Raw genomic sequence first — 16,388 nt, 5'->3', positions numbered from 1 at the left:
TAGCATCTGCGATGGTGGTCCTTCTCTGAATACTATTTTTCCAAAGTGAACTAATTCGTTTTTTGCTCTCAAGCTTAATGTCGAACCATTTTCTTCTCACTTCTGGGAATGTTCGATTAACAGATGAAACTCCAGTAACTGCATCTGTAATATGCTGCCAAGCTGCCTTTTTTTAGGACCCGATACGCCACTATGTACGCTTGAAAATAAATGTGGCGTTTTGAATGAAGTTCTGATAATAAAACTTCAATTTCTGCATCTGAGAAATTTTTTTTTTCATTCGCATTCGTGTCATAATATGATGCCCATATATAGTTGTCAGTCGGATTTAATGGGCGGGATTTATGGTAATTGAGAATGAGCGTGCACGCGCGTCCCATTTACTGATTGGAATTCATTAACACAAACACACACACATTTCACTATCACATCTGACGTTTACGAAGTATTTGTGAATCAGGAGATGAGTTTTCGGGAAGGTCTCTTTACGCGCAAATCACTCGCATATTTACTCGTATATTTACAAATGTATCATGAATGAGACCCAATGTGTCTGCTGTGTATTGATTCTCATAAACAGAAATCAAGATGCATAGGTCGTCATGACAACAGCAACGTTTAAGGTTTCATGCAGAATCACGATGCGGTGTTTTGACCGAACCCAACTAACCCAACCTATCATTACAGTCATTCGTCCAGCTATATTCCTTCGCTTCTGACGTCATGTGATGCTTTACAATAAGTGTGTTGCAACATACCGAAAGAAAAAAAAAATATATCTATAAAGTGTTTTAACAATAATTACAATATGTTGGAAAAGGAGAAGCTTTAGGGTTGGTGTCGAGACTTTCAGGAAAGAAAATAAATGTCAGTCTTTAAAAAACACCCAAGTCAGACAACCTTTATATATATTTATTCCTTCGTTATTTTGATTTTGAGCTCGACAGCTCAGGTCTTCATTCATGTTCCTTACATGTGGCCGGCATGTTCTTAAAAACTCTCATTTATTGCTCCGCTGAAGAAAGAAAGTCACCCGTGTTTGGAGACCCATGAGGATGAGTAACGAGACAGTTCCCTGCAATTAATGAATGTCCTATAATCACTCCTGCCATTAATACACCGACCCAAGCCGGCAGTGTGAGTCCAAATGTTTCTGGCTTTTCTGGGGAAAAAAGGATTTAGAAACTGAATAGCTTGAATGGAAAATAGCTTGACTGGATATAGACCAAAAAACAACACGTGATTAATTAAAGATTCATTCATTGAATCCAATCAGAGCCGCAGCTTAAGTGTCTTTTACACAGTTTATTTATAAATCACACCCACATGAGATTTAACTACAGTCAAGTCATTTTATAATCTTGGTACAGTGAAGTTTAAAGCAACACTAAGTAAGATTTTTTACCTTAAAATAATGTTTCCAAAATCGTTTCAGTGGTTCATTAAGTCGTAACAGGGTGAAAGGCACTTCTGCCTCCGCTTTGCGGTCCTATATCTGCTATAACCACGCTATGTAAGATTGCCAGATCGGGTCGCGTTTCTGTAGTTCTAATGAGACTTAAGAAAACTACAAATTTGACTTGCTTTACGGCAACAGTTACAATAGTCATTATTTAGTTTTTCTTCGTTTCTGATGTCGCAATACATCATACTTTCATGAAATCATGCAACATACTCTAGCTTGTCTGTGGACATCGTTCATCCCAAAGCCGGTGCTGGATAAACAGCGAGTGTGTGTGCGAGAGTAGCTGCGCTAGGCTAAATTATTTACCACAGCGGTAATGGACAATTCCACTCCCAACCTGTAGGGCGACCGCAGAGGAAAAGATACTTGGTGTTGAGTTCTCAACGGGTCGGGTCCGCGGGTCCCGTCGGGTTTGTCGGGCCGGGTTCGGGTCGAATATATAAGCAAATGACTCGGGTCGGGTCGGACCTCGGGCTTAATCTTTTCCGCGCAGTGAAAAAACAAACAAACAAAAAACATTTATTAATCATCGCTGCTGTTCACCGTAAATAAAGTCTGGCTCAGCAGCGAGAGGGTGTTCTTCAGTGTGGCTGGCCGTACCATTGAAGAGAGGAGAGCACACTCAGTCCATCCACTATTGTTCCTCCACGATGCCTTATAAGCATACGATTATGTTTGTAGGCTAGGCCTTTTGTTTCAAAACTCTTCAAAAATTGTGCGGTGTGAAAAGTAGCCCGCCCGCTTTTTTTTACTTTTTATTTATTATTGTATGAAGATTTTTATTTAAGGCATATTTATATAGCCTATTTATATATTTAAAGTGTATTGTTTCAGTTGTTTGTATTGTTAAAAGGCTTGAACATTAGTCATGCTAATAAAGCTAATTTGAAATTAAAGGTTGATTTGAATTCCCGTCCGCTGGTCATGATAGTAGGCCCACGTGTATGAGAAAAAAAGAATCGGCGCCGGGTTCGGGCGGATAATTCATGTTGATGTGTCAGGTTACATCGGGTCCGGGATTTAAAAGCCACGGGTCGGGTTGTAATTTTCAGGCCCGTTGAGAACTCTAACTTGGTGTTGCTTTAAAGGGGCGGTTCAGGATTGTGGACTGCGTTTGGTGAACTGTGGAGCGGGTAAAACTGTTTTTAATGGCAGGCTAGCAGTTACCGTTGACTCGCGCTCGCCTAGCACCGGCGAACTATGCAACTGGAACGACTGGATGAACATTGTTGAAAACTGTCTCCACTGATAAATAACACTAAGACTGACTTGGAAATGAGGCCCGATGTCCAAAATTCGGAACCGCCCCTTTTAACCTGTTAAGCTGCAAGCTCACTTTTGAAAAATCCCCAGAAATGGCATTCTCAAACTGAAACAGATACAGTTCATGAACCCTTTGCACTAAAAGCACAAGTATGATCTCATTTGAAAGCTGACACCTGGTAGTTTATTGTAAATGTAGAATTAATTATTGTCATAATGATTTTTTTTTTTTAAATAGCTTCAACGTTTTGTAAAGTTATTAGAAATTTATTTTTATGAACCATCTTCATGAAAATAAAATTGAAGTTGGCCCTGGAGCAATCTAGAAATGCACTGTAGCTAAAGCCATATGTGTGACCATTTTATATTTAAAATCTGAAAATGATAAGTCTAAAACTCTGTATTTAGTTAAATGTTTTTCAAGATCATGTCAAATTACTTTATTTTGAGTAGACTCTAAAATGCAAACTGATGTATGTTTAGTCATCTATTCAGTCTATTGTCTAGCTATTGTTTTGTGGTGCAAAACGAGCAACATTCAGTGTCAGTCTCCCCTGCACGCATTTACACCTCTCTAAACTGGTTATGGCTCTAAATATGCATTTCTTTTGTCTGCATTATAGCTACTAACGACTGGCTATTCACAGGCTATTCATAGGGTTTCAAACCCTAATTTCTTTTATCAAAGTTCTCACTAAATATTTGAAACTGGTATCAAATGCACTGAAACATTTCAGTAAGCATTCCTATTTAGAAAAAAATCATAAAACAATAACTGCTGGTAACAGGTGCACCTGGGCTAGCTAGCATGTTAGCTTAGCACACCATCAATACACGAACATTTATGAGATTAAAACCTTGTTTGTGCTCCAAACTTACTTTATAACGCAAGTCGAGTGTTTTAAATAATCTTCTGTGATCTGATTTGGCTTCAGATAAAAAAAATCCGACAGAAAATGTATTATTTATAGTGTTCTGCACGATGATGCAATCTATATCGATTAGCATTACATTATAAATATAATCTATTATTATGAAATACCTGACATGGCTCGAAGAACACAGGTAACTCAAATATCATTGCAATCATGTTTATTGTCTTCAAAACATCTTTATCTGCATGTTACAGCGTAGCCTGGCTCCGCCCTCCTACGCACTTCCGCTCAATTTTATTTTCCTTCAGTACTACGTCTGGGATTGTGCTGTAGACTTTGGTTTCCAGAAATAATTTTTTTACCGGTCCAATCAGCGAACAGAGGGAGTGGCTGAGAACGATGACGTTGATGTAGCGCGTCAGTTTGAGTTGGAGTTCAGTAATGGCAGCGGAGAAAGACGTGAGAAAATCTATTCGGTCCGTTGTTGCAAAACTGCCGAATATCCAGAAGTTAAAGCCCGAGCAAGATCAATGTTTGCTAAGTGTTGTTGGTGGCCATGATTCGGGAAAAGTTTAATTTTCCAGCTCACTCCGCTAGTGGTGAATGAGTTAGCTAAGGCGAACGATAGGATGCAAAGCCGATAGTTGTTGTCGTCTCTTCTTGTTGCACTAATGGAGGACCAAGTGAGGGAGGCAGAAAGGTTAGGAGTTGGTGCTGGGCAGCTCGGCGTGCACGATGATCACTGTAACGTTACAGCATTTGCGGCAGATCCGAAACGACCGCAGCGGCGTATTGTTAATGATTACACCCAGCTTCGACAGTTGATTGAATACATCACTGTCCTTAGTGTCAAATATACATTTAGAATTTAGAATTGTTCCTTGAACTCTTAAATTCGATGAACAAAACATGCAGCTCTCGTTGACAGACATCTTATTCTAAACATAATCCTCTGATCATTCGGACTTGTTTTTTTTTATTGCTTAAAACAATACACAAGTAATAACAGAAAACATAATACAAAAACAAACAAAAAATAATAATAAAAACAAAACAAAAATAAAACAGTAGGGGGATAATATAAAATAAACATGAACAAGTTAAGAGAATTACATGACACTGAAAAAAGGAAAATAATTACAAACAGATAATGTTTTTAAGGCTTTTTTTGTTCTCAGACAACTTAATTGAAAAGAGGTATTTTTAAAATTCTTTCACAAATATAAGAAAGAGAGGTTTAGCATTTAGATATTTAGATTTATGAATATGGAATTCGGACTTGTTCTTTCCAGCCGGTTTCGGCGCATGACATACGTCACGACCACACGTTAGCGATTGGCTATGGCAGATCCTGAGTGACGCTGGGCAGATCCAATAGTTTTGAACTTTAACAGAGAACCCGCCTACAAGGAAGTAAACGTTTCTCAATGGAGCGAGGCCAGACTCTCTGTACAAATGAAATGTACGAGAGTCTGGTAGAACCAGGCTAGTTACAGCGATCTCTGTCAGCTACTTTCTATATCAGTGACGTCCTGGAATGTCACATGACTATGGGTCTTCTTCATGATCCATATATGGACTGTTATTGTGCATATAGCGCCCTCAGGCTATTGGTATGAATTGAAAACACAGCACATCTCAATAAGAAGCGATCATAATGATTACATCGACGCATTTGGGTATAAATTCGATAAATATTATTCCTGTCTATAGAAATATCATGTGAATCTATGAGAATATATCAATATTTCTCCAAGTCTGCACATTTTTGAGCTAAAGCCCTGAGGGACGTTGTTTTGTGAATCGCTTTCATTACTACAGCACGGAGTATTTTTTCCTGAATGGACCAGCTGACGCTCATAATTCATATTAAAGGTATCGACTCATTTTTTCATTTAATAACTCCTGACACAAATTAAGACATAACTGTCACTATAAGTTTCTCAGAATACAATAGTGGTCAAATACTGAATCTTGAGTCTTATATCTGTTTAATGATGTATAGTTTGTCAAGGTATAACATTAAATCTGATAGTATATTTAAAAAAAAAAAAAAAAAAACGCTTCAGTGCGCCGACGCACTGGCGAACGTTAAGAGTTAACTCTTCCCCCTGCCATTGATAAGATATTCCGTGTTTCCACTGTTATACTGTAGGGGGCGCTGTTACACATGACCTGAAAGAGCACAGCATCTCCAGATCAAAACACAGGCGAAGAAGAAGCAGAAACTAGTAGAATGCTTACGCAAATGTAAAATTACACGATCACCAACATTAAACAGTATATAAACCAAAATGTTCCTGAATGAAACGTTGATCATGAAGTGGAAACGACTGTGTAAGTTTTGTGTGTGTTGATGAACTCGATCATTTTGATCATCGCTCTAAATCATTCAGTCGCAATCTTTGGCTAATACGTGATTTTCTCAGGTTTTTCTTTTCGTTTTTTGTTTTTTTGTTACCCAAAACTGGGTAACATTTTCTTCATTTTAGTGTGTTTTCATTTAAGTGTTTTTTGACTAACACTTCATTTTATTCTAGAAGCTAGAATAAAATGGTTCTCTTTTGAAATATTGACTGTTTACATATTTCACTGTTTACATCATTCAACAACATATTCTGAGGGCCATGAAAGTTTCATGAATATGATCAAAAATGCTGTCGCTGGCTGGAGAATATTTGAATCTTCATTGAAGCTCAGCTGGAGAAATATCTCACACTCATACAGCAGTAAATATTACTGTGAACACCAGCAGAGCTCTGCTGTGTGAAGAAACTTCTGTATTACATCATCATATTACATAGCGTCTTGTTGTGCTCGTATCAGACCTGTTTATTACACAAGGCCAACTAAATGATGCGATTAATCACGATTAAACATTGTAATCAATTGCCAGGCCTAATATCAATATACAGTGTTGTGATTGGATCATGTTCTCTCTCTCTCTCTCACACACACACACACACACACTCTCAGGTTGGGCAGTGTGAGCATGAGTGTGGCGGACGAAGACTCCCGCAGCGGGTCACAGGCTCGTGCAGTGGAGGTGTGCCAGTGTCCACCTGGATATGATGGGACGTCCTGTGAGGTAAGCAAGAAAAGCAAAGCTACACAAGTGGACAGGAAACACATTTATATTTTAGTTCAATAATGTTTTTAATTTACTATTTCGTATTTTTAGGGGATTTTTTGGTACTAAATTATATTTACGCTGTATTTATAGTCCATTTGTTCACTTTTTGAGCGTAGACCTGAAAATAAAATTTCCAACTTAAACTGTCGTAAATCTTGAATGCTTTACTGTGCGTTCACACCGGACGCATTAGCGTGTCAAATTCGCGTCTACCGCGTCTAATTTGACGCTTGACCACTTTGTGTTAATTCGCGCGTCAAGAGTGAAACTGACGCGCGTAAAAACAAAAGTTTGAAGCGTCGGATTCGAAACCCGTTGGCGGCCATCTTTTTTATTTTGATCGAGCATTCATCGGGAGAGTCACCGCTCTGTATTTGCTCTGGAGAGCAGAACAGCGGCGTAGGGATCATCGTCGCCGTATTTGTGTCCACCGGACCCTTCGGAGGCGGTTCGCCTAGTTTGGCGAGTTTCACCACGTGACAGCAGCAAGCAGCTAGGCTCCTGATTGGTTAACGCGGTGCGAATTGACGCCAAAGTTCAGATTTTTCAACTCGGGCGTCAGACGCGAATTCGCGTCAAACGCGTGAATGCACAAAAAACACTTAATAAAATCATTTCGCGTAATTCGCGCGAACTTGACGCGCGAATGAGGCGTATTCGTGTCTACCGTGCCGCGCTCTACAGTGACGCGCGAATTAGGCATTCGTGACACAGGAATTTTTTACGCGCATAACGCGTCTTTGCATTGACTTAACATTGAAATCACTCGCGCCTGACGCTCTATTCGCGTCCGGTGTGAACGCACCATTAGAGCGACAGACTGAAGTTTTCAAAGACGACACTTGGCAGATTATTGCTGAAGTGAAAAAAGTTTTAAAAAGTGAACTTATGAAAAATGTGCACAAATACTATTTTAAATTTTTATGTGAAATATATATTTTCAAAAACATGTTTTACTCTAAAATGGTGCCTTAAATCTAAACAAGTTGTGTTCAAAATGTGAGCCTGATATCTCAAAAAATGAGCTTTCAGTAAGAGTTTGTTTGGCCGCAGTACCAAAAGTCTCCACTAGATGAAATTTGTTTTTTGACCGCGAGGAACACAAGTGTGACTATTTTTTTCAGGACCATATAACCTGATCGAACTGTCCATGATTTTTTTTTGTTTTGTGTTCACACAGCAAGTGCCAAAACCTTTATCAAGTTCCGTACCTATTCTGTCCTCTGCATGCGTGTGCGTTGGGCTTACAGAAAGCTAAACATTGAATAACGTGATGAAGAGGTTTCAATGACCACTCAGAGGATGTACATTTTCTTCTTCTCTACTTGAGTGCAATCAGTTGTTTCTCTCAATGTTACATTATTTTGTGAAACTAAAAAAGAAATACAAAAATGCTTATTTAAATATAAATAGACAAAATACAACAATGTTTACATTAAAGGGTTAGTTCATGTAATGTAAACTCTGTCAGTAATTACTCTCCCTCGTGTTGTTCAACCCTGTAAGACTTTCGTTCATCTTCGGAACACAAATTAAGATATTTTTGATTAAATCTGAGAGCTGGATCACTCCTCCATAGGCTTCTCTGTAATTGAAACTTGCCGGTCCAGAAAGTTATAGTCTGAGTGACTACAGTGGGTCAACCTTAAGTTTATCAAGCGACGAGAATACTTTTTGTGTGAAAACCCCCCCAAAAATAACGACTTTTTTCAACTATTCAACTCTTCTCTGTGGGCCTCGAGTGAGTTCACGTTAGAGATGCGCGGTTGGCGGTTATAGCCGCGGACTCCGCGGATAAACCGCGGATCGGGCGGATGACGTGACGAAAAAAAATATTTTAATTAAATTCGGGCGGGTGGCGGGCGGTTTCTAGTCTCGCGGCTGTCATCAGCAGCGCCTTGTATCAGCGGATGGCGGGCGGGTGCGGTTTTGAAAATTGGTCAAAAACGTTGGTGCAGATGGATGGCGGACGGATGATGAGTTATGTGATGCGGTTGCGGATGAAATAATAGCCCATCCGCGCATCTCTAGTTCACGTAGTGTAACAGCGCAGCGCTTCTGGGTTGTACGTCAGAACGTAGGCTCACTATTGGCCAACATCACACGCATCACGCACATGACCAGCGTCGGCCAATAGTGAGCCTACGTTCTGACGTACAACACAGAAGCGCTGCGCTGTTACACTACGAGAACTCACTCAGATATTAATCAAAAATATCTTAATTTGTGTTCCGAAGATGAACGAAAGTCTTACGGGCTTGGAGCGACATGAGGGAGAGAAATTACTGACAGATTTTACAATTTGGGGTGAACTAACCCTTTAACATCGTTAAATTACAGAAGTTGTGACGTGATTACAATGCACGTGGAACCGCAAACGTGTGTCTAATATATACATCCTAATAAGATACAGACAAAGTAAATAAAATAACAATTATATGCAATTAATTTACAAGCAAAGCTTTACACAATAAACTGGAAACAGGTGTAAAGAGCACGGGGAAACTGGGAAACGGCTGCTGTGCTGTGCGTGACTGTCGCTATGAAGCATAACAAGTAAAGTTTTTCCCAATGGTAGTTTAACTAAAACTATGGCAAACAGCGCCATCTGGTGGAGAAGAATAACAATCCAATCCAATGAGGAAAGAAATTCTACAAAAAACAAATGCACAATTTTAGAACTAGAGGGTTAGGAGCCTTCATGGAGAGTTGGCAGTGTTTGTGTGTCCCACTCAGACCAGCGTGAGACTGGCTTCAGTCTCCTTAGGGAGAGCTGTGAAAGTTTGAAATTGATTTGAAAAGCTTTAAATGATTCAGCCAAGCACTGTCATCATTACTCACTCCGAACCTTTATGTTGGTGATGTTTTCTGTGGAGCACAAGAAGAAAATCCAGGAGACAGGAAGAGATTGATTGAGCGAGTCGTGAAACGGACAGCTCATCGGGATGGGTGTATGTGAAACTCATTCAGTAAGGCGCTGCAGTGATGAGGTATTTGTGATGAGGCCGACCCGTGAGTTCACATCAGCCTGGGTCCTTCCACAAAACCCAGCAGGATCTTCCCATTGGATTATTGCAGAGAATAATCTGAGCGACCAACAAAAGTTTATGATTCTAACAAGTTTTTTTTCATCATGATAATCTTCACAACTTTTGAAGCCTGAATACAGTCGGCAGAAGAATAAAGGTTGGTTATAAACGAACAACAGCTCGGTCACATGACTTCAACGTCGGCATCATTAAACTCTTTCAATCTTTGTTTAAAAGCGTTTTCCTTGAAAGTTTGAGTTAAAATAGTTTGACTAAACACTGTGGCTGTGAAAGTGACTAGTGTGTAGATGAGTTCAGCTGTTCGGATGATGATGATGTTCAACCTCTCGCTGGCAAGCGCCTTTTTCAAGATGTCGTACAATAAAACATGAAAATATCTTGAGCTTATGTTCACCACAGACCTTAATTCAGCCATTTAATCAAAATACCCATTCAAAAACTCATTGGCTTCAGGACAATGGAACCGGAAGTGCTGAAATACAACTAATTTCTGAGTTTTGGCCTATAGAAATACATCAAACCTGCAGCACTCTATTAACAGAAACATGTTTTGTAGTTTCTGTGCATCCAAAACAAGTTATTTCACAGATAGTAGAGTAAAGTACAGTTCTGCTCATGGATTAGTACCATAGATTGTATAAAAAAAAGAAAAAAGAAATGGATGACATGTCTCATTAGACGTCTTCCATTAGAAAAATAAAGCCAAAATGTCCTAGAAATGGGTGTTGACCTTGTACGACCTTGTAAGGTGGAGCAACACTCAATCGCAAACACAGCTGTCAATCATGACATTACACCCCGCTTTTATAGCATCAAATAACTAACTATAACTTAAAATTACTGGAAAATCAAACACTTGAACATACGTCAGCATGAAACCAGAAACCATCTTTGGAAAAATGAATTTGAAGTGTAATTTGATTTTTTGGTTTGGCTCACGTCCCATTCGATTACATGGAGAGGGCGGGGCTTATGACCTATACTGTAGCCCACCACCAGGGGGCGATCAAAACATTTCAGCTTCACTTTTCAGGACACGTGCAACACACGTGATCAGTACTAGTTTACCTCATTCTCAAACAGAGCTCTTTTCTCAAGCACTCCGGCTGGTAAACTGGCACATCTAGACACTACCCACAAGCAATTCTGCGTTTTAAAAACATCTAATAGCCGTCCAAACGCAGCCCAGACGTCTAGGCTAAAACAAGGCAAAGTTTGGTCTGTCAGTGAAAATTGAATAGACGTCTAATAGCCCAAGAATAGACTAGTCATCAATTAGATACAAATAAATGAAACGAGTGAAGAAATGAAACCCAACACCTTGTTATCACTTTGCTTAGATGATGGAATATCAAACATCTCGCAAGTTATTTGGCAAAACCAAATTCAAGGTTATTTTGGCTAGAAGTGTGTTCCTCATAGCCGGACTATATCGGGTCTGTAGTCAACCGAGACGGTGCGATGCCGGCTATTGCTTGCTGGGTATTGTTCCCGGTGGCGATTATTGTAGCAGCTCGGTGTGTTTTAAACTCCTTCCCATCGTAGCGATGAATCCTTGTGTAGTGGCAGTCTGAACCACGCCGTCTCCTCCTCTGTGCCGTCTTTGTGTTCCTCATGTACCGCTCCTGGGACAAACCCTGATCAAACTCTGTCAGCAGTGGGACGGGTCTCTGGTTCGCTCTGTGTGCATCAGCAGCAGGGGCGGCTGACTGTGTTGAATCACTGCGAGATGCCTTCTCTCTGCATAACTGTCTGCTCCATTAAAGCGGCACTGGCTATTGATTTCTGAGTGAGCAGATTTTTATGCTGATGTGAGCAGGAACCACTGGCCAAGAGACACAATTGAGACACTGTGATCATCTCAACCGCAGGATATAAACCCTCCAAAACTCAAACCTGAAATCACACATACACACACACACACACACCTTTACTCCTAAACGAGGACACTCAGAGAAAAGCTCATTATAATAACTGCAGACTAACCCAAACCTTACATTTACATTTAGTCATTTAGCAGACGCTTTTATCCAAAGCGACTTACATCTGAGGACTAAAGCAAGCGAGTCATCGTGAAGAGGGAAGAACGACGCAAGAAGTGCTCAAAATACAAAGTTCAGGCATTGCTCAGAGTAGCAAAAGCCAGACAAGGGAGGATTTAAAAGGGAAGGAAAGATTTAAAAGAGAAGATTTTTTTTTTATGTTAAATACTCACGGAAGCAATCACCTTACAATCATAATAGAAATCTTCAGTAAAAATAGATTTGTTTTATTATACTGGGCTTTGGTCAGAGAATGAACCTCATTGGTTCTCGTGCTTCAAGTACCATTGAGCAGCTGTTGACCTCATTTGATATGCTCTATGTGCACTGATCAATGTTTATATGTGAATAAAAGCTTAAATTAAATCTGTTCAATGTATAAAGGGATCATCTCTTCACAAGACTTTTGGATTACCTTTAAAGTTCCACTGAAGTGCCTCGGTCACGCCCACAAGTGGCAAAAAGACTGAGCGGCAGCATTTGTTTTCAGCGTGAATGCCGTGAAAAACACACAAAACACATCTAAAACGGGAAAGAGCTTTGCGATTGACTGTACAACTAGATTTGACCAGAAATCTGAGGTACTGTATATTTTTACAGACTGCAAAAAGCTACAGAACAGACTATATTCTGCATAATTGGATGTTTTTAAATAAACACTGACAAAAAACTATACAAGTTTTAGGGCTGGACGATATGATGATATACAGTATAACATTAATGTAAGTGATCACTCGGATTTAGACCTATCTATATTGTATTTATATCAAACGTTTTCAGGCACATTTTCTTAATTTATTTCCCCGGCATCGAAATCAGGCTCATATAAATGTCAGGAAACACGATTCCTGGCTGCATGTCAATATCCATGGATCACTGGATCTTTGATAAGTTGTAAGGAACAGTACATCGAGTCCAACTTTTAGTTTAAACTGATAATAGTTTGTTTTACTCGCGTTTTCGCAGTTTCCCCTATTAACTCCAGTCACGCAGCAGCTCTTTTGCCACTCAGTCCGGCTGAGGGGGGCGTGTTCCGGCGGGAAAGTGACGTTAATGCATTACCTCTATAGCAGAAGGGGCGGAGCTTCAGATTCTAGAGAGCATTTGATTGGAGAGAAGATGTAATGAGAGAGACTGTAAGTTTTGAATGCTTATATCTCCTAAATGCGAATTTTGTCATTGTTTTGGAACAAACCAGCTTATTCATAACCTTAAGGCTAACATATTCATACTAAAAGCTAAAAAAAAATGAATGTGTATTTCAGGGGGCCTTTAACCCTCTGGGGACCAAGGTGTTTTTGGGGCCCTTGAGATGTTTTGACATGCCCTGACATTTGTGCTTTTTTCAGTTGCTTATAAACATATTAATGGCACAGGTGAAATACACTCTATTTAGCACAAACAGGGCTACCATAATATGTGAGCAACATGTATGTACATGTTTGTATTTTTGAGAGAATATTGTTTATGCATGGTTATTGAAAAAACTAAAAATTAAAGTTTCTGAAATAAAGCCACAAAACACATACTAAATATGTGTCCACAAGACTTTTGACTAATGGAAGTTGTGGCCTAGAGTTTTTGCTTCAAAATGATCTGAAAATCATCCTTTCTAATCATTCACATAACACAATAGATTATTTTAAATTGTGAAAAAAAAAATTTGTTAGCCAAGGCAATATGCGAATGGGCGTGAACTGCCCAAAACAATTGTGAATAATTAGGTGGTTGAGAAGACTAAGACCCGCATATTAATGAGCCTTTCATTCAGGTGTGTCACACAAGAAAGAATGCAAGGACAATATACACACACACACACACACACACATACACACATACATATACATATTTATATATATATATAAAATCAAAATATAAATGAAAGTCAAAAGCACATTTTTAGTCATACCTGGAAACAAATCCTGTTCAAATAGGTTATATGGGCCATTCTACAGAATTGGTTCAAAGTTAGAGTTGGAAACATCTTGAAAAGAAAATTGTCTTTTTCCATAAATGTCTTAGTAGGCCAATACATTTTTTCATACATATTTCAAAGTTAAGGATTCATTATTTTGATATAGCTTGCATTGGAACAAACACTATTCTTAGTTGATTAGTTTATTGACAAAACATACTATATATTTAACATATGAGCAGAAACTGCTAACAAAAGCTTATTTGATGTCTATTTTAGAGTTAAAACTTTATAATCTATCCAAAACTAGTCACACACACACACACACACACACACACACACACACACACACACACACAGAGAGAAACATGATTCAAATTTAAACAGTAGGCTATTTTTGCGTTTACAGACATTAACGTTATTATATATCGCGATTAGAACAAAGCACAAAAATAACAACAAAAGTGAAAATAAACCAGCACTTGTTCTGAGGTAGGTAAATGTCCCAGGATTATTCCTCACAGCCGCGCAAGACGACCGTACATTAATCAGACTAAATATAGTGTGTTTACAGCATACCTGTCAACACTCCCGTTTTTCCCGGGTTTCTCCCGTTTTTTAGCCCTATCTTCCAGACCCCTCCCGGTTTGTTATTTCTGCCGGGAAACTCCCGTAATTTGCATGGCCCAAACTCTTTTTTGAATAATCGGACCAATATGTTGCCAGATCTTGTATTAAATGCATTATATTCACACAATTAGGGGTGTAACGGAACATGTAATCGCATTGAACCGTTTCGGTACGAGGCTTCCGGTTCGGGACGCATACAAACCGAACGATTCCTTGGACCATTTTTCCTGCCGACGCCGGCGCGACCACCACAACGTTGCGCAACATCAAAGGGCAAACGTAATGAAAGCGGAACGAAACTGCGCAACTCATTATATTGTGCTTCACGGACAGTTTATCAGTGCGGACCAGCAACATCTGTGCAGCGCGAGCCGATCTCGATCAAACGACACTGTTACTACACAGCGCTAAGAGATCCAGTGAAGAAAACATTTGAATTCGCCATTAAAATAATAACATCGCTGCGAGATCTAGTGAGAAGCATTCAAATTTCTCTATTATTAACCGTAGATCTCTATTAGATCAAACAGCGCTGACGTGGAAACCAGGAGAAACATTGTGCCGTGAATGATCTAGTTGTAGACTTTAAGTCCACAGATCAGCAACATTCACCATGGATTTAATACAGTAGGCTAACACTAACTGTAACCATGGAAGTTTGGCTGGAATAGTGAAATGCTTTCAAGTACTTCACACATCTTTTTCCAGCACTTCAAAACTCAAATATTATCTTTTTCCAGCACTTCAAAACTCAAATATTATCTAAATATTATATATATAAATATAGGCCTATATTTGAATGTTATTTTTAATGTGATGACCAAAACATTATTTGTTCATCCTTCAAAGATTGCCCCCATTTTTAAACCTGAACGTTTCAAGATGTAGGAAAACTCAAACTTATTTAAAAATATTTTTTCTTTTAATAAATAGGAAATTTCTCTGGCATTTCTTTCTTTTTGCTGTATCGAAAATGTACTGGACCGTTACACCCCTACCCCTACCCGTTTGTCATCTCAATCTGGCGCCCCCCCAAAAAGTTCACGGACACGCAGAAGCAGAACGGACACCCTGTTTATTTTCTTTATTTTACAAAAGCACCATATTTTATTTCGATTGTAGGTGGGCACATAAAAAAGTAGACATTTAACAGTTTTTTTTAATATGTTTCATAACTCTGTATGACCAGAAATGATGGAGTAGTTTAAGTCTATTTTTCTGCTATGTGAAAAAAATCTGCCACTCTCCACTAGGGATGAGTCACGATTTTCAAATATTCGACTAGTTGATTTTATTATAGAATATCGAATAGGTTGTGAGATTATTGTCTTTCGGTTTTGATGCGGTGGTGACACGTTCATGTAACCAGAGGGTGGCGCTGCCAATAACGCATCTAAAAGTCAACTCTCAGACAACAGGAAGATACACATTGTCTCACTCCAGAGCATGTGAGCGAAGTGGTAATATTTCCTCCAGAGCGAGAGCGCCTTCACTCAAAAAAATGATATGTTGGCTTTACTTAACTTTTTTATGTAAACAGGTTCCACCGGTTCCACATAACTATGTTTCGTTAAACAAACATAATATGTTCATGTAACTTCAACATCATTGAATTTGGTCATTTTAAGCGACCCAATTAAACTCTGAGCTAATGAGTTAATTAAGTGAATAACTGAGTGATGATTGAGCATGATTGAAGACACCTGATGTTAACAAGCAGAATCTCTGAAGGAGAAAACCGGAATGTTTAAGTCACCATTATGGAGATAAGTATTTGTTTTAGTTGGGCTCTTGACCATTAACTTATTAACTTTAGATTTTGTTTGGTTGCTGTACATGAGTTATAACAGCCGGATGAACAATAAACAAAGGTCATCTGATGGTGTCGGTTGTGTTTTAACATCATCATTAATTCACTGATCTTATATTAAACCGAATTTCTGAGTTAAGTTTACCTTACGAATAATAGCAGCACTGTAATTATAGAGCATACTATTTCTAGCCTTTTCAATGGA

At 39.0% G+C, this 16,388-nt stretch overlaps 1 protein-coding gene across 9 annotated transcripts in view; it reads left to right on the top strand.

Annotated features, from left to right (window-relative positions):
- Window positions 1-16,388, top strand: part of lama2 (laminin, alpha 2) — a 364,467-nt gene that overhangs the window by 130,131 nt on the left and 217,948 nt on the right. For all 9 annotated transcript variants that reach the window (XM_056268199.1, XM_056232539.1, XM_056272103.1 and 6 more), the window contains exon 15: window positions 6,580-6,691. In XM_056268199.1, the coding sequence (XP_056124174.1) occupies window positions 6,580-6,691 (112 nt within the window). The remainder of the gene's footprint in view (window positions 1-6,579; window positions 6,692-16,388) is intronic.

The sequence above is a fragment of the Rhinichthys klamathensis genome, unplaced genomic scaffold (assembly GCF_029890125.1).
Source record: "Rhinichthys klamathensis goyatoka isolate OS25496 unplaced genomic scaffold, OSU_Roscu_1.1 h1tg000001l_1, whole genome shotgun sequence".
NCBI lineage: Eukaryota > Metazoa > Chordata > Actinopteri > Cypriniformes > Leuciscidae > Rhinichthys > Rhinichthys klamathensis.
The sequence above is the reverse complement of the archived record's forward strand: the minus strand, read 5'-3'. Positions and strand labels throughout refer to the sequence as shown.